This window comes from Physeter macrocephalus, chromosome 13, assembly GCF_002837175.3.
Source record: "Physeter macrocephalus isolate SW-GA chromosome 13, ASM283717v5, whole genome shotgun sequence".
In the NCBI taxonomy this organism is placed as follows: domain Eukaryota; kingdom Metazoa; phylum Chordata; class Mammalia; order Artiodactyla; family Physeteridae; genus Physeter; species Physeter macrocephalus.
In genome coordinates, this window is record NC_041226.1 from 81,208,419 (window position 1) to 81,232,209 (window position 23,791).

The following is a 23,791-nucleotide window of genomic DNA, read 5'->3' on the forward strand; positions in this document are numbered from 1 at the left end:
GCCGGTTCTTACTCAGCGCCTATCAAAGCTCAGGTCAGAAGTCTTGTCTCTGCAAGTGAACCTTCAAACCGGAGAGCAAGGGAGGGCGGGCAGCCGTCAGGGGAGCTGCTCCAGGACGAGCAGGGATCCTCCGGGGAATCACTCAGCTGTGAAGGCAGCAAGCATCACGGAGCCTCAGAGAGCAGAGCACACTTTCCGCAGAGGGATGTCATCAAAAGCATCAAAAGCAGCGTGGGCGCTGGGGGAGCCCCACCCAGCTCGGCCTGGACCCCCGTGGCCCCTTGGATCAAGCCCCCCACACGCCAGGTTTCAGGCCGCCTCGTGGCTGTGACTAAGGGTTCAGCTGCACACGGTGTGACCCTGTGTCTGTGCCTCAGGACAGAGGCTGAGGGAACCACTCAGAACGGCAAGACAGTGACAAAATCACCTCCAGGCAATGTGATGACCGACCAGTGGTTTTTATTTCCTTCCTTGTCCTTCTATACAGTGTTCGAATATTCTAGACAGAAAGTGCATCGTCTAAGTGACGGAAAGAGCTGGAATTGAGCAACGTCTCTGGCAGGAAACACTCGGACGCTGTGCGGGAGGGCAGCGGGGCTGGAGTGTGCGTTCCGTCACCGACCTGCGCCCCATCCAGGGCCCTGCAGGACTCGCAGACCCCGAGGAGGCTGCTGTGGTGATGGTGGGTCAGACGAGACTGGGTTACTTTTCTCACCAGTTTCTCAATGAAAGCGTCCTTGGAATCGTGCACCTGAAAACAGCCTTTTCACGGCTCTGACGGTCACTGTCCTCTGGAGTCGACTCCCCCTGGTTCGCTGGCTCCGGCCAGGCTGGGGGGACAGAGGGGCCACAGCCGGATGCCAGTGTCTCCCTGACTGCCAGGCGGCTGTGGGGTCATGGACGCGGCCCCCCGTCCCCCGGTGCTCGCCATGTCAAACTGAAGCCCTCTGACTCTTTCCAGGACGGGCAGGGCCACTCGGGGCCACTCGCCATCCCGGCCGTGTCTGAGCCAGGAGGGGTCACGTCGGCACCTGCTGGTGACCCAAGGCCGCGCCCCGGGAGGGGACGGGCCAGATGCACGGGAAGTTCAGCACCGAAGGTCGGAACTTCCTGTGCAGAGACGGGCGTGAGCCTGACGCCCGTGAAGGCGCCAGGTGTGGGCGGAGTGTCGCCGACGTGGCCAGAGTGTGCTGGCCGCAGGGCTCCCGTCCTCCCAGGGCCACTCACGACAGAGGACACGGCCCCGCAGACCGGCCGCCGGCGCCCAGAGCCGAGGGTCACCTGGAGGAAGGAACGGGCGGGAGGCCTCGGGCCGCTGGCTCCCGGGAGGGCCTCACTTTGGAAGCGCGAACGTGTCGCTGGCCCTGAGGACGGCTGGTCTAAAGGACAGCTCGAAGGACCTCTGGTCGCTGAAGCTCTGGGCTCTGTACTTGGCCAGGTGCGCGCCCCTGCCGCCGCGCCCGCGTCCCTGTGTGTCCGGGGGCCCCCCCGGGGCGGGGGCGCGGGCCGTGCGGCAGCCGCCTAGCGCGGCCGAGGGCACCGCAGAGCCAGGCGCTGGCCGGGGGCCGGGGGCCGTCGGGCTCTCCCCCTGCCCGCGTGGCTCTCCGCCAGCCCCCTGGCCACCCCTGGAGGCTGCTGGTCCCCGGGACGCGTCGTTGTTGCCTGCCGGGGGCACCACCTCCGCTGCCCTGCTCGCGGGCTGAGCCGAGTCAGGGGGGGCCGTCCTGCCGGCCTGGGCCTGGGCAGGGTGCGCCGGGCACCCTGGGGCGGGGGGAGCTGGGTTCTTTGCAGCCGGGGCCCCGCGTCCCCGAGCGGGGCCCTCTGTGTGCCTCGCCCGCTGCCCCTGCGGCCACTCTGGGCTCTTCCCAGCGCGCGGGCCGGGAGCCTCCGCCGGGGCCGCCGGGTCACCGTCCACAGCCTCTTCGGCCCCACTCGAGCGGGCCTTCTCGCCCCGAAGGCCTTCTCCCTTCCTTCCAGGATCGTGCAGACTCGCAGCCCCCGGGGGCCCCTCCTCTTGCCCACGGGGACCTGTTCCGCCGCCCAGGCCGGCCCTCTCCCCGCCCGCGACTTCCCTGGGGGCCCGGAGGTCGGGGTGCTTCTGGGCCACCCGGTCCGCCCTCGGCCCGTCGGCCGCTGTGGACGCGGGGGGAGGCTGGCGGGAAGGCCCAGCACCGAGAGGAAGCTGTTCCCCGGGTGAGATGCACGTCCCGCCCTTGGCCCGCCGGCTCTCAGAAGGCGGCGGCCCAGTGCCCCAAGCGCGGCTCCGAGTCCCCGCCACGTGGCTCCCCTGTGGCGCCGGGAGGTCCGGGGCTGGAGTCGGGGGCTTTGGGCTGCCCCCCCGAGGGCTCTGCCACGCAGCACCCGAGATTCTGCCCCCAGCTGCCACCTTCCTTTCGCCTGCGGCCAGTTCACCTGGAGCTGCCACGCGGGGCTCGACAGGCAGGGTCTGGGCACCGGCGGCCTCCCGAAGTGGGGCGGGTAGGGACCCCGAGGCTCCGCACACGCTGCGGCCCCCGGGCTGGCGATCGGGCTCCTGGGCCGCGAGACCTGGGCCTGTGGGCCGGGCGGTGCCCCTTTCCTCCCACTCCTCGGCCGCCCTGTTTCCAGGGCTCAGGGCATCACCTGGCGCCAGGGCTGGGGCGCTCCTGGAGGCCCCTGCAGCCGTCTCCCGCCCGGGGGCTTTGACACTCCTCGGCTGTGTTCGTTCATTTAAGGAGCTCGCTCTGTTCTCGCCAGGATCGTGGCTGGCGCTCCCTTCAGCCGTCAGCGGGGGCCGGGCTGGCTCCGGGGACGACGGGGGCCCCCTGTGTCCTTCCTGCTCACGCGGGGGGCTCTTGTCCACCGAGGGCAGATTCTCAGGCCTCCTCCGGTCCTGGGCCGGTGCTTCTGGCCTCATGGAGACACCCACCTCGCTCCTCCTGGGAACCCTGGGCGCCAGCGCTTGCTGACCGCCAAGGGCACAGCCGGCGAGTCCCCTCCATCGGTTTTCCGAGGCCGCGGACCGATGTGATGAGGTGCTGGCGTCGCCAGCCGGCCTTTCCTCCGGTCCTGGCAGCAGAGGCGTCTTAGAACTTAGCTGGGAAGCGTCCTCTCCCCAAATGTCCTGGTGCTTCGGGAGCCTGTGTGAAGTCCCAGGGCTGCGTCTGCTTTCCTTTCCTCCAGGGGACGTTTTCTGCGGTTTCGTCGTGGGAACTGCCTCGGGGACGTCCGGACCATGGCAGGCAGCACCCGGCGGGGGCGCGAGCGTTGGCTGTGCCCCTGGGCCCTGCTGTGGCAGGGCGGGCGGGCTCAGACCTGCCGGGCTCAGTCCTGCCGGCGACGGGGCGCCCCTGCTTCCACCCTCGGCCGTAGTGGGAGGGGGGGCGCCTGTGTCTGCAGTCACACCCTCTCCTCCCAGAAGACGCCAGCCTTGGTGTTCAGGGCCTGATGCCCTCTGCAGGGCGGCAGGAGGGGGCGGCACTGCGTGGACAGCCGGGAGTCGGGCCGTGACCTGCGGAGGCTCCGCGGCCGGCTGTGCGCGCCGCGCGGCCTGGGCTGCGCGCGCCGCGAGTGGGGAGGTCTGTCCTGGCGCCCGCTCTGCTGGGCAGCTCTCCTGGACAGCGAAGAGGGGGTCTGGCTCCGAGTCTGCACTCATTCTTTCCGTTTCATCCTCTGAGCTGCAGACGGTCAGGGTGACTTCAGGGGCAGCCCCTGCTCCGCCCCCCACGAGCCCCGGCCGGGGGCCCAGCCTTGCTCCCCTCGGCCCCGGGGCAGCCCCCGTCCTGCCGCCGCCTTCCGCCGCCGCCGTGCCCCCCGGGCTGGCTGGTCCCCGCGGGCTCATCACGGGCTCGCGGCCAGGAGGGACCTCACCGCGGGGGGAGGCGGGCGAGGGGGCCGCCCTGGGCACACAGCCGGGCCCCGCACCTGGGAGCGCTGTCTCCGGGCCGTCGCGGGGCGCGTGGCTCCCGCCGGGCGTCTCTGGCGCGCGGGGGCCCGTGCCCACTTCTCCTCGGGGCGCGCGGCGCAGATGCGCGCGGGCGGCTCTGGCGCCGTGGGACATCCCGCTGCGGGGGCCGCCGCCGCCGACGGTGGCCACGCTGAAGGGCAGCGGGGGCTCGGCCGGGGCGGCCCGGAAGCGGGCGGGGGCCGCCCGGAGGCAGGCGCTGGCCGGGGCGGCCGTGCGGGGCCCGCGGCGCTCGGGCCGGCGCTTCTCCGTGTGCGGGTCCGCGCGCGGCGGCACGGGGCCGGCCTCCGCGCGGCGGCCTCCGCTCCGCTCCAAGGTCTCCCGCAGCTTGGCCGGCGCGGCGCTCCGCCCGCCGCCCCCCGGGCGGGGCGGGCCCGCGGGAGGCTCCTGCTCGGCCCCCTTGTCCCCCGCGGCCAGGAACACCTTCAGGATGCTCTTCACCGAGCTCCTCCCGGCGGGGAGCCCCCGGGGCTTCTGGCGGGCCAGCGGCTCCCGGCCCCGCGCGGGGCGGCCGGCTCCCTCCCCGGCCTTCTCCAGGAGCTTGTGGACGGTGGCCGTCACCAGGCTCCTGCCGGGCCCCTGCCTGTCCTTGGTCAGCCGCCCCACCTCCCGGGTCCTCTTGAGGCGCGGCTCCCGGCCGGTGCCCATGAACTTGGCCTTGAGGAGCTGGAAGCGTGTGGGTCGCCGCTGGCCGTCCCGGGGCTCGGGCGCCGGGCTGCTCTTGCTCACCCCGCCTTCTGGCCTCCTGGCGGGCGGAGGCCCCCGGGGCCCGTCCTCGCGGTCGGTGATGTAGAGCAGCAGGCTGCCGAGGATGGCGCGGGCCGCCGGGTCGCACGTCACCCTGCTGACGTTCTTTCTTAGGGCTTGGACGTCGACGGGCGTCTCGTTGCTGCGAATCCTGCCGCTCCTGGGGCTGCAGGGAAAAGAATGAATGGTCACAGATTTCATCACCATTTTTTCCAAGGTGGCTCCTTGGAACGTTTCTCACGGGACAATCCCATTTAAAATACCCCAAGAAGTCCGGGAACAGAAGCCTGGGCGCCCAGCGGCTTGGATTCTAGCGCCTCCCTGTGGCGGCCTCGCGGAGTCAGGGTCGCCCACCGCCTGGAACTTTGGGTCGCTATTTCCTTTTCTGTTAACTGGCCGTTTTTTTCTGAACTGTACCCTCCGCAGGGCTTTGGAGAGCTGACACTAGCGGCTTTGGGAAAGCGCTTTGGAAAACTACTCGTATGCGTAAGGTATTTACATTTTGTTTTGTAGTGGGCATGTTTTTCTTGCATAAGGTAGGAGAAAAGCACACAGAGTTTACATTCTCTGTGTGTTCTCCGCTTTCCTCTAACTGTACTGCATTATATCCTGATTCAGTCCCAAGGGTGCCGTCCCCAGAGCTGCCTCTGAGAGCAGCAAGGGCTGAGGCCCCAGGCCCTGGGCGGGTCAGGCAGCCGGAGACTCAGCTGCGGGGCGGGAGCTGCGGCGAGGCCCGGAGCAGGAGGGCGTGGTCTTCACTGCCCAGCAGCGGGGAGGAGGGCTGGGGGCGCCGCCGCGACCTGCCCTCCTGAGCCCCCTCGGGAATGCTTCCAGAGAAGCCCCGAGGCTGAGGGGCCTGAGCCCTCACCCTCCGCGGCCCTGTCCCCGAGACCCCTTCGCCCCAGCCCAGCGGCTGACGCGGCTGTGCCCTTGAGCGGCCAGGCCGAGAGGCTGTCCCCTGAGGGCGCGTCTGCCGAGCACGGGCAAAGCCGGAGCCTCCTCCCTGGTGGGGCTTCCACGTCTCCAGACGGTAGTTTGGCAAAGACGTGCCCAGAATTGCAGCCCAGCCATCGGCCCGGCTAGCTGTTTACCCCAAAGAGACGATCAGGGCGCAGAGCAAAGATTAGTGTGCTGCGTGTGACACTGGAAACGGGACACATCCTAAGTGCCTGACAAAAACGTCACATCTGAGTTTGAGGGAAGACAGTCTGCAGCAGGAAAGTGCTCAGGACGCGGCCGGCGGAGACACAGACCGAGAGCAGGCTGGAAGGGAACGTGCGAACATACTTTTCTTTCTGTACTTCGCAGAAGAGAGAGCTCTGTTTCTGGAAGCTGCACACAAACTTCTTTTAAGAGCTGTTAGGAGCGCTTCCGTGATGGGAGGACAGCGGTGGGGCCCCTGCTGGCCTCACCCCCTGACGGGTGAGCCCCTTGGGTGAGCCGGGCGCCCGTCCACTGCCTGGCAGTGGGTCCCGGACGGACAATTACTCCTTTCAAGGAGCGAGGGGGAGTGAATGTAACCGCAGAATTTTCCGTAGAACCCCGAATTCACCCCGACGCCGTGAACCCACGCGGAATGCGGCTGCTCCCATTAATACCCTCAGATGCCGGAGGACCTGGGCGCCCAGAGCGAGGTGACCCCACCAGAAGCCCCAGCTCAGACGTCTCAGGGACCCAAGACCTGCATTTGCAGCAAGTCCCCTGAGTGGCCGTAGCTGCTGGCCCTGGGAGCCACTTTGAGAACGGCCGGGACGGAGTGAGAGCTTTCCAGCCTCAGACCTCCGTGGGTTTGACCCCGACGTGGTGGACGAGGCTCCGCAAACAAACCCAGACCCGAACCCACTGAGCTCTGAGGTGGCAGGGGCCGGCACGGCTGTGGGATGGCCACAGCCGAAAACACATGACAGCTGAATCTGGGGCCGCACCGAGAATCTGAGGGGGTCGGGCTGTGCTGAGCCCCGGCCAGAGGGGATGTGCCCTGGGCTCGCCGGGCAGCCAGGCGCCAGTGCACTGGCCCTCGACTGGTCCCAGCTCATTCCCACCCCAGGGCCTGAGCAGCTGGGGTCCCCGCCCGAGCACACAGCCCCCAGGCGCCGCCCGCATCACGTCCCCCGGGGTGCCTCCCGCTGTGCACTCCTCATCCTTGCCTGAGGCCTGGGTGCAGCGCAGAGCACGTGGAGTGTGGCTTTGCGTGGCCCCCTAGTAGCGCACAGGCTCCTCGCGGGGAGACTGTCTCTTCCCCGCTTTCCCAGGGCTCACAGCAGCCCTGGTGGAAGGGCCCTGGCCGCCGGGTGCGTCCCTGAGCGCCTGCTCCCCGCTGCACCTTGCGCCCGCCCGCCAGCCTCTCGGCCCTGCTCTCTTCCACTCCCCTCGAACTCTGGCCGTGCTGTGCTCTGTCCCAGCGCCACACTTCCCCCACGCTGAGCCTTCTGGCCTGGCACAGCCATGCTCCTGACGAGCTCCTATTCATCCCTGAGGACCCGGTTCTGATGTCCCTGCTTTCCCAGTGGCCCGGATGCCTTGTCCCCACTGGTCCTGTGAGGCCTCTTAGTGTCCCCCGCAGGGTGACAGTCTCGACCTCTGCACCCCGAAGTCACTGAGTCAGAGCAGACGGCAGGCGAGCTCCCCTGGGGAGGCGAGGTCCTTCTGTCCAGACTTGAAGGCAGGCCCAGCACATTCTTTTGGGACCTCCCTGCTCCCAGGGCACCTCGGGCCTGGGTGAGAGCTCCCGCCCACCATGGGGGTCGGCCCAGCCCATCTCGGCCTGGTCAGCGCTGCCTGGAGGACCGGTGGGCCCGTGGCTTCACGTCCAGCCCCTGGCGGCGTGGACGTGACCGGGCCCATCCCAGGACAGGAGTGGAACATATTTCTCGCAGGGGCCAATCTAAACGGTAGGGCTCCAGCAAACGTTCCTCATTTAGTCCTATCAGTAACTCTGGCTCCCGAGAGGTCACTTGAAAATACAGGGACATCAGAGTCACTGTTGGCGACACACCCCTTCCCATCCCTGTCACCAACCGGACCCCGCTGGCAGTCACAGGTGGGGCAGGACGCAGACCCTGCGTTCCCAGCTGACGTCCTCCACCCCATCCTTGGCCTAAAACGGGAGCAGCGTCCAGCACCTCTGGGGGCCTGTCCCCTCCACGGGGGCAGCCGGTCCTGCTTCATCGAGGGCCTGGTTGGCCTGGGCCTGCTCTACCACGCGTCAGCGCGTGTCCCGGGGCAGCGACTGGATGTCCCCCGTGTCCCCGCTGAGGTACGGGGTCTCCTGGGGCACAGGGCGGGCCGTCCCGCCGCCCTGGCAGGGGCCTCTCTGCGGCACCGAGACCCCCTTCCCCACTCTCGGCCGTGACCCCCCTCCAGGCCGATGCCCTGCGCCCCGAGAGCACGTGTGCTGCCCCAGGACACACAGTGAGTTCACCTCTGCCACGCAGCCATGCCACCTAACGTCCTCGCACGAACACTCTTCCCCCGGCTGGGGGCCTGGGGGTCGGGGGGCAGAGACAGGGACGCGTCACCCCCTCGTCCTCCCGGCCTGGGGCAGAGATGGTGGCCGCTGACTCGGGGTGCGGAAGGCGGACACACCGCGCACTCTGTCCTTCCGGCCGCGGTTCCTCCCGCGTCCCCGTGGAGCCGCGAAGGCCAGGAGGACAGCGACCTTCCGAACCACCCCTCCCCCAGCGCCAAGCGGGCCTGCACGCAGCAGGCGCTCCGTAAATGCCTCGCCTCCACTCGGACGGAAGAGGCGGGAAGGAGGAGAGGCTGTCGTGCCCCGTCTCTACAGGCCGTGGGCGGAGAGCTGGCGGGCGGCTCTCACGCTGACTGCAGGCCCAGCTTGCACCTCCCCCAGCAGCAGCAGTTCCCCCACCGAAGCACAGACGCACACCTGTGGACGGCGCTGTACAGTTTAGTGACCAGGGAGCTACCGGCTGAAACTTGCCAATGAATCAGAGTCTGACCACCTGAACCTCTGTGTTTCCTGGAAATAAACCTGGATCAAGGCTGGTGGGCGTCCTCTGGGCCGGGGCCCACGTCCTGCTCCTTCTAGCCTGGCCCTGGTCATGGTGGACAGAGGGCCGTCCATCCAGCCGGGCTGCCTGAGGCCCTGAGGGTTGGATGCTATTTCAGGCCCTGAGATGTAAATAGCAGAGTGTTCTGGGGACAGTCCCCTCACATCCAGTGACAGCTACTGCTGGGTGTGCGTGTCTGTGTGTGTGTGTGTCTATTTGTGTCTGTGTGTGTGTCTCTATTTGTGTCTCTCTGTGTGTATGTGTGTCTGTGCGTGTCTATGTGTGTCTGTGTCTCTGTGTGTCTCTATTTGTGTCTCTCTGTGTGTATGTGTGTCTGTGCGTGTCTATGTGTGTCTGTGTGCCTGTTTGTGTCTCTTTGTGTGTGTCTTTGTGTGTCTGTGCATGTCTGTGTCTGTGTCTCTGTGTGTCTCTATTTGTGTCTCTCTGTGTGTATGTCTGTGCGTGTCTATGTGTGTCTCTGTGTGTCTGCGTGTAGTGAGAGGGAGAGAAAGCAATGCAGCAAACGGGGCCCAGTATTAGTACAGTAACAGTGGGTGAACCTGGGTGAAGGGTATATGGATTCTTTGAGCCGGTGTGCCATCCAGGGGAAGCCACGGCCTAGTGTGTGGCGCGGCACCGGAGCCACCCTTAGTGACGGGGGTGCGTGGAGCCCCTGAAAGCCTCGAGGCTGCCATTTTCCCCACGTTGGTTTTTCCCTGTAACATCCGGGGGTGCTCACGTTGTATTTCTACTTCTTAACTGGAAATGAGCCAACACGGGAGACATTTGAACTCAAGTGGTCACGGTGTCCGCGCTCTTACCTAAGAGTTACTCCCACCTTTGGGGTGAATTTCGGTGATGAGCTTTTTAAACCCCGTGTTTGGGTGAAACGTCAAGTTGGGTATTTCCTGCTCCATCACGTGGCATCTGGTCCGTTTTTCCCATCCCGTCTGCTCCGAGTGCTGGGTTCATAATTCACCGAGGGCTCCGCCTGCAGATTCCGGGCTGTGGTGAAGCCTCGACGGGTCCGGGAGGCCGGCGGGGCATTCAGGGAGCGAGTGGGAGTCCCTTGTCGGACGGCCTCTCCCACCCCTGAACCCACAGCGCGGGGCGGTCAAGCGCCGCTGCGGAGCCTCCCGCTAAGGAGGCCCGGGTTCAGGGACACGCCTGGTGGTGAGGCCGCTGGACCCCGCTGGACCTTCCGAGGGGGCCCTTCTGATCCTGCCCCGCGATTCAGCCCCGAGTGGCTCCCCCGACCGCGGGGGGCTGGGGGGGACATCATCTGCCTTCCAGACATGAAAACGCTGGGAAAATGATGGGACGTCTAATGCACAATCTCTTAACCAAAGAGTCTGGGGGACTGGGGACAGGAATTAATTGAGCTCGGCCTGAAGTCTGGAAACGCGCCACAGTGCAGGGCCGTGCACGTGTCCCTGGGGAGGCAAACCCTTCCCGCCGGGCACCGCTAAGATGGGGGTGTGGCCACAGATGCGGAGGAAAACAGCCTGATGGCACGTGTGTCAATGGAATTTCAGGCAAGAGTTAAAAAAAACTGAGGGGGACACGTGTGACGACACAGAAAAATATCCAGAAAACCGTCAAGTGAAAAATTCCCAAAGCAAATCATATGTAATGTGTAATTCCTATTTGTGGAGGGAAGTTTTGTTTGTGTGTGTGTGTGTGTGTGTGTGTGTGTGTGTAACACACAAATGCCTGTATGCAAACTCCCCCCTTCCCGGCCGTATGTGTAGAGAACTTTCTGGAAGGACACGAAGGAATCGTGACCCACGGTTTCTCTGGTGCCTGGTGATGTGAGTCGGGGTGAGGGTTTGCAGAAACCCTGCTTCCCACATGCCCCATTTATGGGGTTGCGTTTCTGAAGCTGTGTGCAGGTATCACTTTTCTAATAAAAATGAAATCAGCAAGTGTTAAATTTTAAAAATTTTGAGTAGGTATGGAACTCTCGTCATTACTTTTAATGGTTTTGTTTTTCTTTTCAACTTTTGCCTTTCTCTGGAATAGGAAAAGGAAATGGCGAGATAGTTTCACTCTTATTTTATGATGATGCTGAATTTCTATTCATGTGTTTTAATTTATAACCGGTCTATAAGTAGACTCACTCCCTGATTCTCAGGATGGGTTTAATTCTCCTACCTCGTCACTAAGGTGGAGACCAAGCGGCCTCCAGTCCAGCCACCCCCATTCCTCTGAGCACCTCCCTCCCGCGCAGCGGACTGCGAAGGGCCGCTTTTAGGGAAAGCCGGGGTCACGGGACAGACTCCACCCAGGAAGCCCGACCTGTCGTGTGTGTCTGGGAAAGTGTCGACTTACCTTAACTGGGTTCTGTCCCTGGAACACAATTCTCATTAATCTCCCAGCCCCCCTAAACCTATCCGGACCCCCATGGTGGAGCGTCCCCCCGGCCCCGCCTCTTCTGACTGAAAAGCATCTCGAGCAGCAAAGGTTAGTTCAGTTATTCAGAAACATGGCGTGGAAGCCACTGTGTTACTATGTGCGGAATGGCCCAAGGTTTCTCTCCAGCACAGCCGGGAGCCGCACTCGCCCAAGGAGTGCAAAGTGATGGATTGTGTGGAAAACACGCCCATCCCGTCCCCACGCCCAGGACGCAGGGAGGCGCCTCGGGCCGAGTGTCTGCGTGGCCGGCGGGGACGGACGCGACCGGCTGTGCTCCGAGGCAAAGCCTTCAGCACGCAGGGCCCGCGGGCACAAGACGGGCCCAGCCAAGCCGCCAAAGCACGTGTTACACGTCAATCACCAACCGCTGCTTTACTCACACCCGAGGCTACTTCAGAGAGATCTGTGTCCAAGGTTATTTTTAACAAGAGCAAGTGTGGAGAAGCCCCGGCCACGGGGAACAGGGCCAGCTCTGTCCTCGTCAGCGAGCCCGGGGCAGGGCGGCGCGTGGGAGGATGCGGGCCGCACGAGGCCCCCGTTTCCTGGCTTCGTCAGTTAGTCGTTCTAAGAGAGGCTGGTGTTAAATCTAGTGAGATGAAACATGTGGGCTGGAGCTTAAACAGAGCGTGCGGCCCCCCCCCGCAGGCACCAGCGCTGGCTTCTCTTCCTCCTGCTCTGGACACACGGTGGTGAGAACGCAGACACAGCGCCAGGCGAGGCCCCGCGAGGCTGGGGGCCCGAGGTGTGCAAGTGTCGCACCGCACGTCTAAGAGCTGGAAAGAGACCGCGCTGGGCGCCCTGCAGACAGAGGAGGCCGTCCGAGCAGAGCCGTCGTGGTTATGAGTGCTGTTGGAATCAGTGAGCAAATGCGTTAGTTTGGCGACAGAATAAAATACACCGAGTGTCCAAGAGGCCCGTCGTGACCTTGCGTTTGGAGGTGGAGGCTGCTGAGTCCAGAGGGACGTCAGTGAGGCCCTAGGCTCGGCCAGGACAGGAAGACTATTGTCATAGGACAAACGATGTGTTTTATACAGCAGTTAGGCCTCTGAAATCGGGAGGAAAGGTTAAGATGCCGCATGAGCTGCAGGAGGCCCCGAGGTGCCGGCGGGCCGGGCAGGGGCTGGGGGCGGGGAAGGGGCTTTACTTCTCCTCCGTGGACTGGCGGTAGAGCACCTCGCCCAGGCGCCGCAGCTCCTCCCTGTGCTCCAGCGCGCGGTACAGGCCCGCGGGGACGGCGTCCAGGCCGTGCAGCAGCCCGAACAGGCAGCCGGCGATGGCTCCCGTGGCCCCGCTCTCACCTAGAACGAAGCACGGGCCCTCAGGGCTGCACGGCGGTCCCTGGCCCCCGTTGCCCCCGTTGCCCCCGTTGCCCCCTTGCCAGGAGGCCGGGCCATCTCAGCCTCCGCCCTTGGCCTCAGCCGAAGCCCAGGTTTGCTCCGGGCGGTGCCGGGGAAGGGGGCGGGGGGTCCCCTCCCCCTCCTGGGACAGCCGCACACCCTGGTGCGCTCGGGCGGCCGCCTCCCGCGGGTCCTGCCCACGCGCTGCCCGCCGCCCCCGCCGCCCCCGCTTCGGGCTCCCAGCCTCCTCCCGCCCAGTGCGCCCGCGGCCTGGCCCGCTGCCCCTTCTCCTCTCCCCCTGCCCCGGGAGGTGTCGCGTCTCCACACCTGGGCACCCGGAGGGCCCAGCAGTGTAGGTGGGGAGCCTGGGCCCGGCAGGAGGGCCTGGCTGGTGGCCTCTTACTTCACACTCGCGAGAAGGCGCGTCTCACCTCCGTGGAACATGGCCCGCTGGCAGAGCTCCGTCCAGCTGCCCTTGGCCCCTAAAAGGGCATCGTAGGCAATCATGGGGGCGTCGTGGCCCCGCCGGCCGCCTCGACCTTCCGAGCTCCATTTCCTGTAGGTCTGGAGAAAGCGCCACAGGTCAGAGGCACAGGCCGCCGGGAACCATGTCCCGTGCGTTAGAGCACGAGCGACCGGGCTCGTCTGCGCGCTCATGTGACGCCCCTGTGTGCCGGGCATCGCCCCGGGGCCGCGGGTGGACACTCAGCGGGAAAGACTGGCTTCCCGTGTCTCTCACCCCAGCCGTCCCGCAGGTAAACAAACACGCCAGCTGCCGGGCAGCAGAGTCTATGACAGAGACGGCCGTCAAGGGGTCTGGAGTGCCGTGACGGGGCTGCCGTGACAGCACGGCCGGGCGCCACCGCGTGACGTGCGGTCTGCACGGGGCACGGCGACAAGCGGGGCCGGGCAGGGGTGCTGCGTGTGGTCAGGCCCGCAGGCCGGCCGGGGGACGTGGTGGGGGCGGCCACGGTGGCTTGAGCAGCTGGTGGCTCCGAGCAGGTCCCTGTGGGTCTGTGGAGAAGGCTGACGAGGGGCAGGGGCCAGATAGGGCCGGGGAGGTGGACGCGGGCAGGTCACACCCCTGTGCCTTAGCAGCAGAGTCAGTGTCGGTTTGGGGCAACAGCGTCTCCACAGGAAGAAGAAGAACGGTGGTTCTGAGTCTCTCTGCATCGGGGGGCCCATGAGAGATAAATGAAAGGGCGGCAGGAAGCGCCTAAAAGGGAAGGGTGGACCCTTCCTCTCCCCCTGCTCCTTCCTGACACCTGGGATGCAGATGTGCTGGCGGCAGGGGAGCAGCCAGTTTGGACTACGAGGCGTGCTCGCAGAACAGCAGAGCAGCCGGACAGAAGGGTCCTCGGCTCCTCACGGCAAGGGCTTCTGACTCAGCTCTGATTCCCTTGATGTGAGGATAATGAACGTCTGTCTTGGTTAAACCGCAGTTACAGCGGTTGGTTTCTCTTATGCTACCAAACACGATCCCGCCGATTTCAGCCACTAGGGGGTTTTCTCAGCACGGGGCGCACCGGTGGTTTGCACAGACTTATCCATCCCTCTATCCCCAGACCCTAGAAGAGATGAAGAGAGACGGACTATTTTCACGTTTTCACCTTTTCTAGCACAAATCGTGCTGCTAATCAGAGACGATGAAAAGATAAGAGCACCATCCATTTCAAATGGGCTTTTCCTTCGAGAAGCTTCCAAGGCCCCTTCCAGCTGCTCCCTCAGCGCACATCCACCGTGGGGTTCCGTACAGCCGGGGCCGCTGGGCGGCGGCCCCGACAGCTCCTGCCCCCCACCCATGTCGGCCCGGCAGACCTACCTTGTCCCTCTCCTCTGCGTCATAGCGGTCGGGAAAGCTGGCCTCATTCTCCGTGTCCTCACTGATTTTTCTCTCCTCCAAGTAAAACTGCCATTTAGCTTCAAAGTAAAACCAGTGCTCCTGGTATTCTAAACACAAAGAGCAGGTGAGTGGGCTGCGGCGGCCGTCTAGCTGGGCGCCGTGGGCAGCGGGCGGGAGGGAGGAGGCAGAGCCCACGCCCTCCACCCAGTCTGGGGCAGAGGAGGGCCTGGCGCCTCGCCTTAGCTATGGCTCGGGAAATTCGAAAATGCTCACATTGTAGCTACTTTGAAATACCAGCAAGGAAGATGGAGATCGAAGCCAACCCAAAGAACTGCTTGACAATGCGCTGAACTAAGGCAGAGATCGCAGTATTTTTAAGTGGCTTCTCTTGAAAATGCTGAATCTGTGTATTTTTTTAAAATTAATTTTATTTATTTTTGGCCGCATTGGGTCTTTGTTGCCGCATGGGGGCTACTCTTCGTTGCGGTGAGCGTGCTTCTCACTGCGGTGGCTTCTCTTATTGCGAAGCACAGGCTCTAGGCGCGTGGGCTCAGTAGTTGTGGCACACGGGCTCAGTAGTTGTGGCGCACGGGCTCAGTTGCTCCGCGGCACGTGGGATCTTCCCGGACCGGGGCTCGAACCCGTGTCCCCTGCCTTGGCAGGCGGATTCTCAGCCGCTGCGCCCCCAGGGAAGCCCTGAACCTCTGTATTTTTATTAATTCAACACTGTGCCTGCAAAGTCAGGAGAGGGGACGTTCGTTATCCCTAACTAGCAGCTTGACCTCCGAGCCCCAGAGGCGCCGAAGCGACTTTTCTGAAGTCATTTTAGGAGGGTGCTGCTGCAAAGTCGGGAGCGGCGGCTGCAACGGCTCGTGGTGACGGGGGTGTGCGTGTGGGGGGGGTGCCCTCGTCTCGGGAACCCAGAGGGGATCCCCGTGCTTGCCTGACCCGCTGCCCTCTGGCCAGGCGATACCGCAGACCTTCTTTGCGGGGTGAGCCTGTCGCACGGCCCCCCCAGTCTGTCCCAGTCTGCTCGGGGTGTGGCTGGAGCCCACCTCCTTCTAAGGTGCCGGGGGAGGGTGTCGGGAGGGAGGCCGGGCTCACCTGCCAGGTGCCGGATGGTCCTCTTACAATACTCCTCGGCCAGCGGGACCGTCCTCAGCATGTCTCGTCCCCACTGCTCCAGCCGCTTCCCCTGAATGGCGTACGACGCGAACAGGGCCGTGCACAGGGACCCGAGGAAGCCTGGGGGGGGGCAGGAGAGAGGGTCAACGTTGGCACCAGCCACGCCCCCTCCCACGTGCTGGACACGCCGTGTCCCTGGGCTTTGCGAATTTGACCTTCGGTTACCGTCCGCAAGGGGGCAGCGGCGGGGTGGGGAGAGCACGATCCCCGCCTCCCGGCGCTGCTGTGGCGCGGATGCAAAGGCCCAGGTGAGCCCTGCCGAGCTGCCCCGCGGGCGGCCACGGGAAGCGGGGCCCCAGGGAGGCGTCAGCCGCGACCACTTCTGGGGCGGGGACACGCGTCTGGTTCTCGCGCCCGGGGTCCGGCGGCCGTCCTGACCACCCGCCGCCGCCCGCCCCCCGTCACGGGTGCTGCAGCTCCAGATCTGGGACGCGACGCTCCCACGCAGCAAAGGTAGGAAAAATTGGCGCCTGCCCCCAAAGGCGGCTCAAAAACTGCAAAGGAGAGTGGAGTCAAAAAGGGCTTCCCCGTATTAAGTGTGTGCTGTCCGACCCTAGTCGCCAGCCTAGGAGTATATAAATTACCCAGCTCTTCAACAAGTGAAACAATATTTCTTTAACAAGAGTGGGCAGTAAGTGAACTAATGTTCTAGATGTTTAAACTCTCACCCCAGGTTCTCGTACTCATGGCCTTGTTTCCAAACGTTCGGCATTTTCCTGTCGGAAGGCTGTTTATGTTTAATTCACTTCTGCTGAGTCGGGGGTTCGCAAACTCCCCTCCACCCCCCGGACGTTGCCGCCCGGCTGAATTACACGGCTTTGTGCTCAGAGATCTGACGGGCTCGTCCGTGGGGTCCGTGGCTCAGCGGCCGCGCCTGCTGTGGACTCAGCGGCGTGTTTCACCACGTCCACGCCTCAGACGCCACGGCGCCCGCGGCGGCTGCTTCCTGGAGGGCACGGGGTGGCCCTCGCAGCTCAGGGGGCGACACCAGAAAGCCCGGACCCTGCAGGTGACCTTGAAAGGAGCACAGTCACCGAGAGCAGCTGGCTCCCTCGACCCCGGGGGCCGGGAGCCGAGCTCAGCCAGAACTCAGGAGGGTCCTCCTTTCCTGAACTTTGGAGCTGGCTGCTCCCTGGTCGCGTCTCACGGGCGGGAGCTGGGCCAGCAGGCCTGCCCTCCCTCTGGAGCGCGACCCTGGGGGTGGCAGCCCGGCACGTGGGCCCCCTGCACCCCGAGCGGTGCCGTTACTCCACCCGCTTTGTCCTGACACACGGTGGGGAGCGGCTTCTGCCGCCACAGCCACTGGCCCCGGCCAGGGCGCGGCGCACAGCGCCCACGGGGCCCGACGGCGGGGCCGGCTCCCCGCCGGACAGCCCGGCAGAAGTGCTGGCTCCCGGGGCTCCAGCCAGGCCCCAGGCTCGTTCGGGGCCGGTGCCGCCCTGCTCTCCTTGTGCCGTGACCGACTTTGAAGCGGGGAGAAGGCCTTCCCGTCCGGCCTCCCCACGCCTCCCCGCCGCCCGCCGCCGCGTCACCTGTGGGATGGTTGTGCGTCATCCGGCCGCACTCCACGCTGACCTCGAGCAGCGTCTCCAGCCGCCCCGGCTGCCAGTACCGCATGCCTACGCACATCGCCTTGGTGGCAGCACCAAACCCGGAGCCTGCGTGGAACGTGGGATGCCTGGTCTTAGACCTCCGTGCCAGCGATGCCGGCCCTGGCAGTCTAGCTCTCACGAGCCACATGAAGATGCACAAAAGCTATGTGCTACCGTGTTTATCGCAGGGTCATTTAAATGAGGCAAAAGTAGGGAAATTGCCCACATTCCTGACAAAGAAAAGAGAGGAAAGAAGTTGCAAAGCAGCCATTAAAAACAGGATTTTTGATGGGATGAGGAAATGCTCCTTCTGGGAAACCGTAGGAGAGAGAATTGCATGCACAGTATATGCTTTCAGTGATATGTTTCCTCTTTTTAAAAGCAGCTTCATTTAGTTATAATTGACATACAGTCAACTGCACATATTTAAGGAATGCAGGTTGTGCTGACAAAATACGCCTGTGAAACCGGCACCTAAGTAAAAATTGCAGACCTATCTATCGCCCCCAGAGTATTCTTGTGCCCCGCCCTCTGCCATCCTCACAGACCCCAGGTTAGTCTGCATTTTGCAGAGTTTTACGTAAACAGACGTGTGGCTTGCCTTCTCATTCTCTTGGCAGCGTCGTCAGGAGGGCAGAAGAGTGCACTTGGGAGGTAGTCCTCCTCTTTACTTTCCTGGAAGAGTTGTGTACAGTTGGTACCATTGCTTCTTTAACTGTTTCTAGAAGCTCCACTGAGGCCACCCGGACCCAGAGTTTTCCTTGTAAGGTCTTTCATAGAGTTAATGTTACCTGGGTGACCTGTTTAGTCTTGAGTGACCTTTGGTAGTTTATGTATTTCAAGGAATTTATCCATTTCATCTAAGCTGTTAAATTTATTGTTACAAAGCTTTTTAATAATATTCCTTCGCTGTCCTTTCCATTTCTGTAGACTCTGTAGTGACGTCACCCCCTCATTGTCGATACTGGTAATTTGTGTCTTCCTCTTCTTTTCTTGATCATTACGGCTAGAAGAGTATCAGTTTTTTATCTTCTTAAAGAGTCAGCTATTGGTTTTGTTGATTTTCTCTATGATTTTTCTGTTTTCTATGTCATTGACTTTCACTCTGACTTTCCATTTTTCCTTTCTTTCATTTTCTTTGGGCTCTTTTTGCTCTTTTTCTAGTTTCTTACGGTAAAGATGGAGTCATTGGTTTGAGAACTTGCTACTACGAAATCTCTGCCTGTGATTGTGGGTTTGTCTGCTTCTCTGTGCAGCTCTATTAGTTTTTGCTTCATCTATTTTGAAGCTTTGTTACGAGGCACATAAACCTCCAGGTTTGTTATTTCTCCCGATGAACGGATGCCTCCTTTTTTCCCTGGCGACAGTCTTCACTTTTGCTGTTTTTAAAGGAGTCACTCCAGCTTCCCTTTGATTAGTGTCACACGGCGTGTCTTTTTCCATCTAACCTGTTTGTATTTAAAGTGCCTCCTTTACAAGCAGCACAGAGCTGGGACTTGCTTCTTCGCCCCGTCTGACCTTTGGTTTGGGGTCCTTAGACCACTCTCGTTTGCTGGGATGATTGATGAGGAGGTGATGTCATCATCTTGGTACCGGGTTTGCTGCCTGTCCTACCTGTTATTTGCACCCTTCTCTCTCTTTCGTGCCAAGAGGACGGCACGTTATGGAGCGGGAAGATTCGCTTCCACCCGGATGAGTCTTCCCGCGGGGGGAGGACGGCACAGACCCTCAGGGGGCCAGCTCCAGCACGGAGGGGCCCACAGGGGTCAGAGCCGCGCAGCACGCAGCACGCAGACCCGTTGGAGCCGGCTTTCCCCGTAGGGAGGAGAGGACCCGAGGCCTGGGTGGTCCCCGCTCCCCGCTCCCGGGGCCGGGCCGCTCCCGAAGCCCAGGCCAGGCGGTGGGCCGCGTGCAGCCTCCCGGGCTGCGGGGGAGGCCCTGTCCCCTCCCCACGGGGCAGACATGGTGCCGGCTGAGGGCGTCCATGCGGACCCTCAACGGAGAGGCGTCTCCCGCCAGGGAAGGGGAGTCTGGGCCCGGGGCCACTCCTCCTGGTCCCCACAGAGGGGACCGTCCGGTCAGCGCTGCCTGGCCCGGCTGAGTACCCAGGTCGCACGACGGCTGCTCCCCCCGCGAGTATCACTGAAAGGGTTCCATTTCGTGTCTTTGGCTGGCTTACGAGTTGTCACTGTTCAGGGATTTGAGCAGCTGCCTTGGGTCCATCTTCGCAGGACACTGACCCACTTCGGGGCCGAACGGGACCCAGACCCTCGCAGCGCCCCCGTGCTGGGGTGTCAGGCACTCGCTCTGACACAGTCGATAAACACTGCGGCACATCGTTATTACTTTTAACGCCACATCTTTTAGAGCGGGTTAAAGAATAAGTCAACACCCGCGCCCGCACCGTTTCCACCGACTCCCCGCCCCGCTGGCGGTGTCCTCCTGCCCGAGGGACGTCCTGGGCATCTCCCCCCGGGCACCTGCCCGGCATGAACTCCTCGGTTCGTTTGCCTGCAAAGGCCACTTGGCCTTCACTCGGGAAGGCGGCCTCTGGGTGTCGGTCTGCCTGGTGCTTTCTCTGCACCCGGATGGCTCTGCTTGTGACGAGAACCTGCCGTCTTCGCCTTGGTGGTCGGTGCTGGAGGCGCGTTCCTGTCTCTGTTACTCGTTGTGAGCGGTTTGATTGCTGTGTGCCTTGCTGTAGTTTTGCTTCGTGTTTCTTGTGCTTGGAACTTATTGAAATTCTTGGGCATGTGAGTTTATGGTTTGGATCAAATTTGGAAAAATTTGGCCGCTATTTCTTCACATCTTTTTTTGGTCTCCCTCCTCTTTTAAGGACTCCAGTTACAGGTGCGTTAGTGCCTTGACTTGTCCCGCGGCTCCCTGGTGCCCTTTTCACATTCTGGGGTTCTTTTTTTTTTCCTGTATGTCCCATGTTGGATAGTTTCTATCTCTGTGCCTTCGAGCTCACTAATCTTTTCTTCTGAAATGTCTAATCTGCTGTTAATCTCAGTCAGTGAATTTTTAAACTCAGACATTGTAGTGTTTTTCTCTAGAACTGTGACGTAGGTCTTTTGTACACCTACATGTCTCTATTTAACCTTTCAAAAATATAGACTGCACGCTATTTTACATCTTTACCTGGTAACTTGAATGACTGTGTCAGGGTGCGTCAGTTCTGACTTACTGATGTTTCTCTTTATTACGGACCATGTTTCCTGCTTCTTTATGTAACATTTGATCTGATGGCCTCCTTCAAGGTAAACCCAGAGGGACAGGTCTGCCCTCAGCGTCCACCTGGAGGGCGTGTCCAGGACCCCAGGAGCAGAGGCCCTGGGGGCAGAGACTGCAGCTGCCTGATAACATCACCCCGAGGACCCATGAGATCGTCACAGAGACAGACATTTACGCGGGTGGTGTATGCTTTCCTTGATGCACTGGCTAAAAATAACACATTTAAAGGGAAAGCAGTGGGAAAATGTGCCTTAAAATAAACCCGGTATGGTGACAGAGGAGCCGGGGATGCTAGTGACCCTGAAGCCGGCACCCAGGCTGGCTGGCTCCCTGGGCGGCCGCTCAGGGGAGTGACAGGCAGCGTAGTGTCGTGGGGCTCTGTAGCCCCGCGGCCGTAGGGGGAGAGGAACTCATGCTCTGACCTTTCTCGTTGAAGGGCGTGTGCCAGGCCAGGAGATAGTTGTCGGGCTTCAGCTGCGAGCAGCCCTCGACGGTGGCCGGGTCTACCCGCTGCCCCGGGAGCTTCTCGAGCACGTCCACGTAGCGTCGCACCATCTCACGGTACAGGTCGTCCAGGGACCAGAAGTCTGGGGCGGAAGGGTGTGTGGGGGGGGCGGGGTCAGACAAGGGGCGGGTGGAGGGCAGCGACAAGGGAGGCGACGACCAGCGTCCGGCCCCATCCCCCCAGGAGGAGGGGGAGTCTGGGGTCGGCTCACAGGACCCCGGCTCCCCGGAGAAACCTGACCGCAGACGAACAATGCGCTGTGGATCTCACTGAATTTCAGACGTTGTGGTTTGCTGCTGTGCCTCTTCTAGTTACACACCAGAATCTAGAAAAGCCCGGGATCCTCATACACGGCTCGCGGTTCTATCCGTGAGAGGCCCAACTGGCCCGAAACCTGCCTGTTCCTCGGGCCCTCGGGGACCCACGTCCAGGGGACGGGGAGCTGACCTTCTCCCATCTCCCTGTCAGCGAGGCGGCCGAGTCCCGGCTGCCCACCGTCCCCACTGCCTCCTCGTGGGAAGGCGTTCTGGGGACAAGCGTGGTCTCGAGTCCCTTGGAGATCATGGGCCACGGGACAGGGGCGCCCAGGCTGTCACCTGGGTGGCGCCGGGTTTGGCTGACCTCACGTGACCCGCGCCCACCACTGCAGGGTCAGGCTCCTGTGTGTCTACTGTTTCCTCCCAGACAAGGCTCAGCGAGGGGCGGTCACTTGCCGAGGCCAGAGCTGGCCGATGGATTTTGATCGCAAAGCCTGAGCGCTTCTGCCATTAAATGAACCCACGGCGTGGTGGATAGAGGCCACGCACCCTCCAAAGTTGGGGCCCGAGGTCACACGGAGAGCAGAGCGGACAGTGCAGGGCAGGGCGCGCCTGCCAACACAGCTGACGGGCACCAGGAGCCCGGCCTGTGCGGGGCTGCATCTCAGGCCTCGGGGAGCGCCCCTCCCCTCCGGGCGTCTGCCTGACTTTGGAAATCGCGTGAAGAGCCGCCGTCCATCGGGGCCCCTGAAGTACCGCGTGTCCGGCAGCCCCGGGAGGCGGGGTGGTGCTCCAGATGCAGGCACGAAGCTGTCTGGGCTCCAGGACACACTCACAGCGTGACGCTGGGCAGGGTACTCGGCGCCAAGCGGTGAGTGTGGACTGGAAACACGCTCTGGGCGTCGGTTCCTTTATCTGTAGCCCCTCGTAATGAAGCCGACCCGCAGGGCGGTGTGAGGGCCCGATGGCGGCGCCGCAGTTCCAACAGCGCCCGGCCACGGTCAGAGTCTGCTGCCGCTGTGACTCGGGGGCTCAGGGGCCCCTTCCACCGGCTGCAGTTTGTTATTAAAGAATAAAGCTGGGCTGTTTGAAAACGAAACTTAAATGAAATTCCAACTCGTATGTTTCGGGAGCTGGAAACACATTTGCTTTTTGCCGAGTCTCTGGGGGGCGCAGGCCCGCCCGAGCTCGCCCTGGTGACCCGCTGGCCAGAGGGCGTGCGTCCGTCCAGCTGTGCCCGCAGCCATCGGAACTGGGCCCACTGCCACCGTCCTCACCCGGGGCGGATTCCGCCCTATTCCTGCCAAGGGGACGTGACTCGATCCAACCCGGGGGAGCACATTCTCGTCGGGGGCCGAGCCGGGAGCTGTCCTGGGGGCCGCCGCACGGGACAGAGACACGCCGTGGGCTCTGCCAGGAGAGGACCGACACGACGGCACACGGACTGACACAGAGGGACACGGGAACCTGCCTGAAAGCCTCACAATCGGCCCCCACTGCCCCCAACTTCGGAGTTTGCAGACTCAGAAGGACGCTTGCTGCGCCAGCTTGCTGTGACACTGTCTTATCTGAGGTGCCTTAGCTCTCCCCCCGGCTACTTGGGACCCGGCAGAGCAGACGGCATTCCTGTGCGGTGACAGCAGAGCTAAACCCGGCTGCTGGCACCGGCCCGCGGGGTGAGCACATGGTGACACGTACATTCCGGCCACTTCAGAGCTGCCGCAAGTTCTAATTTTGCAGTGACGTGCTCACCGCTCGGTACTTGTGGGGAAGCTGCGCCTCACAGACACCCGCTGCTTCTCTGAAATTCAGTAAAGACTTGCTCCTCAAATCAACCTGCTCCTTAAGGAAACGTTGTCTCCCCTCAAATCATAGCATTTTCTTAGGACAACTGGGAAACTGTAGCAACTCTCCGAGCTAAATCCTATATTGGTAGGCGGCGTTTTAACCACAGTTCATTGGAATTTAGAAGTAATTCCCCCCAGATAGCATCATAATGGGTCCAAATTTCAAAGTGGCTTATTATTTTATGTATTGTTGAAATAAACTCAGAAGCAGGCTTTCCACCTGCAGTGAAAAGCTGAGCCCTCATTCCAAGCTCCGAAGCGAGCCATTTGGTTGGTTTTAACCCTACAGACAGAGGCTCAGCCGAGTGAACGTTTACAAAACAGTGAAAAGTCCCGGTTTAAGAACCTGAGGCTGCAGATGAGCAGAGCGTGATACTGTCACCCGAGAGGCTGTGTGGGAACACGACCCACGGCACGTCCGGTTTGCTGGGGACCCGGGCGTGACAAGCTGGTTTCGGCAGCGGCAGCGGGTGGCCCCCGGGCTCCGGGCTCCCCCTCACCGCGGGATCCCGCGCGCCCGCCCGCCCGCCCGCCCGCGGGCACGCCGGGGCTGAGCCTCACCTGTGACCAGGGCCCCTGCCGTCGTCATGTGCATGATGGTGTTGTCACTCACCGGCCACTTCTCTGGCGAGAGCACGAGGTGGTCCAGTCCCCCCACCTTTCCCGGTTCCTTCTGGACCTCGGGGCCCGAGGCGCTGTCCTTCCCGAAGGCGCGTCCGTGCCCGAGCGCATCGCCCACGGCCCCCAGCAGCATCGCAGCCTGAAACTTCTCCATCTCTGTCGGCAGTTGCCGGGCGCCCAGCCGTCAGCCCGCCCCGCCGGCCCCGTTCTGGTCGCCGCGTGGCCGTCGGGAGCCTCCCCGAGTGGCCAGGCGCC

The 23,791-nt window shown here is 62.7% G+C and overlaps 2 protein-coding genes across 3 annotated transcripts; both read right to left on the reverse strand.

Moving 5' to 3' along the window:
* Positions 1-442: 442 nt before the first annotated feature.
* Positions 443-4,591, reverse strand: LOC112062606 (collagen alpha-1(I) chain). Its single transcript, XM_024117446.2, has one exon. It carries the CDS (start codon positions 4,589-4,591, stop codon positions 1,334-1,336), a length of 3,258 nt encoding a protein of 1,085 aa, XP_023973214.2. The 3' UTR covers positions 443-1,333.
* A 6,882-nt stretch (positions 4,592-11,473) lies between these two features.
* LOC102995389 (inactive ADP-ribosyltransferase ARH2) lies at positions 11,474-23,791 on the reverse strand. 2 transcript variants are annotated; one of them, XM_028497397.2, is made up of 8 exons: positions 23,477-23,791; positions 20,729-20,893; positions 17,013-17,138; positions 15,400-15,540; positions 14,275-14,402; positions 12,884-13,016; positions 12,260-12,413; positions 11,474-11,961 (listed from the first exon to the last, which is right to left on the reverse strand). In XM_028497397.2, the coding sequence occupies exons 1-8, from the start codon at positions 23,688-23,690 to the stop codon at positions 11,667-11,669; spliced, it is 1,356 nt and encodes a 451-aa protein (XP_028353198.1). In that variant the 5' UTR covers positions 23,691-23,791; the 3' UTR covers positions 11,474-11,666. The 2 variants fall into 2 exon arrangements, with proteins under 2 accessions (XP_028353198.1, XP_023973234.1); XM_024117466.3 differs by having other exon boundaries at positions 11,869-12,413.

Coding starts and splice junctions, on each gene's coding strand:
- LOC112062606 (XM_024117446.2), bottom strand. CDS start 4,591: ATGGGCACCGGCCGGGAGCCGCGCCTCAAGAGGACCCGGGAGGTGGGG.
- LOC102995389 (XM_028497397.2), bottom strand. CDS start 23,690: ATGGAGAAGTTTCAGGCTGCGATGCTGCTGGGGGCCGTGGGCGATGCG. Junction 14,403..15,399: donor GACCATCCGGCACCTGGCAG/GTGAGCCCGGCC, acceptor CTTTGTGTTTAG/AATACCAGGAGCACTGGTTT. Junction 11,962..12,259: donor CGCCAGTCCACGGAGGAGAA/GTAAAGCCCCTT, acceptor TGATTCCAACAG/CACTCATAACCACGACGGCT.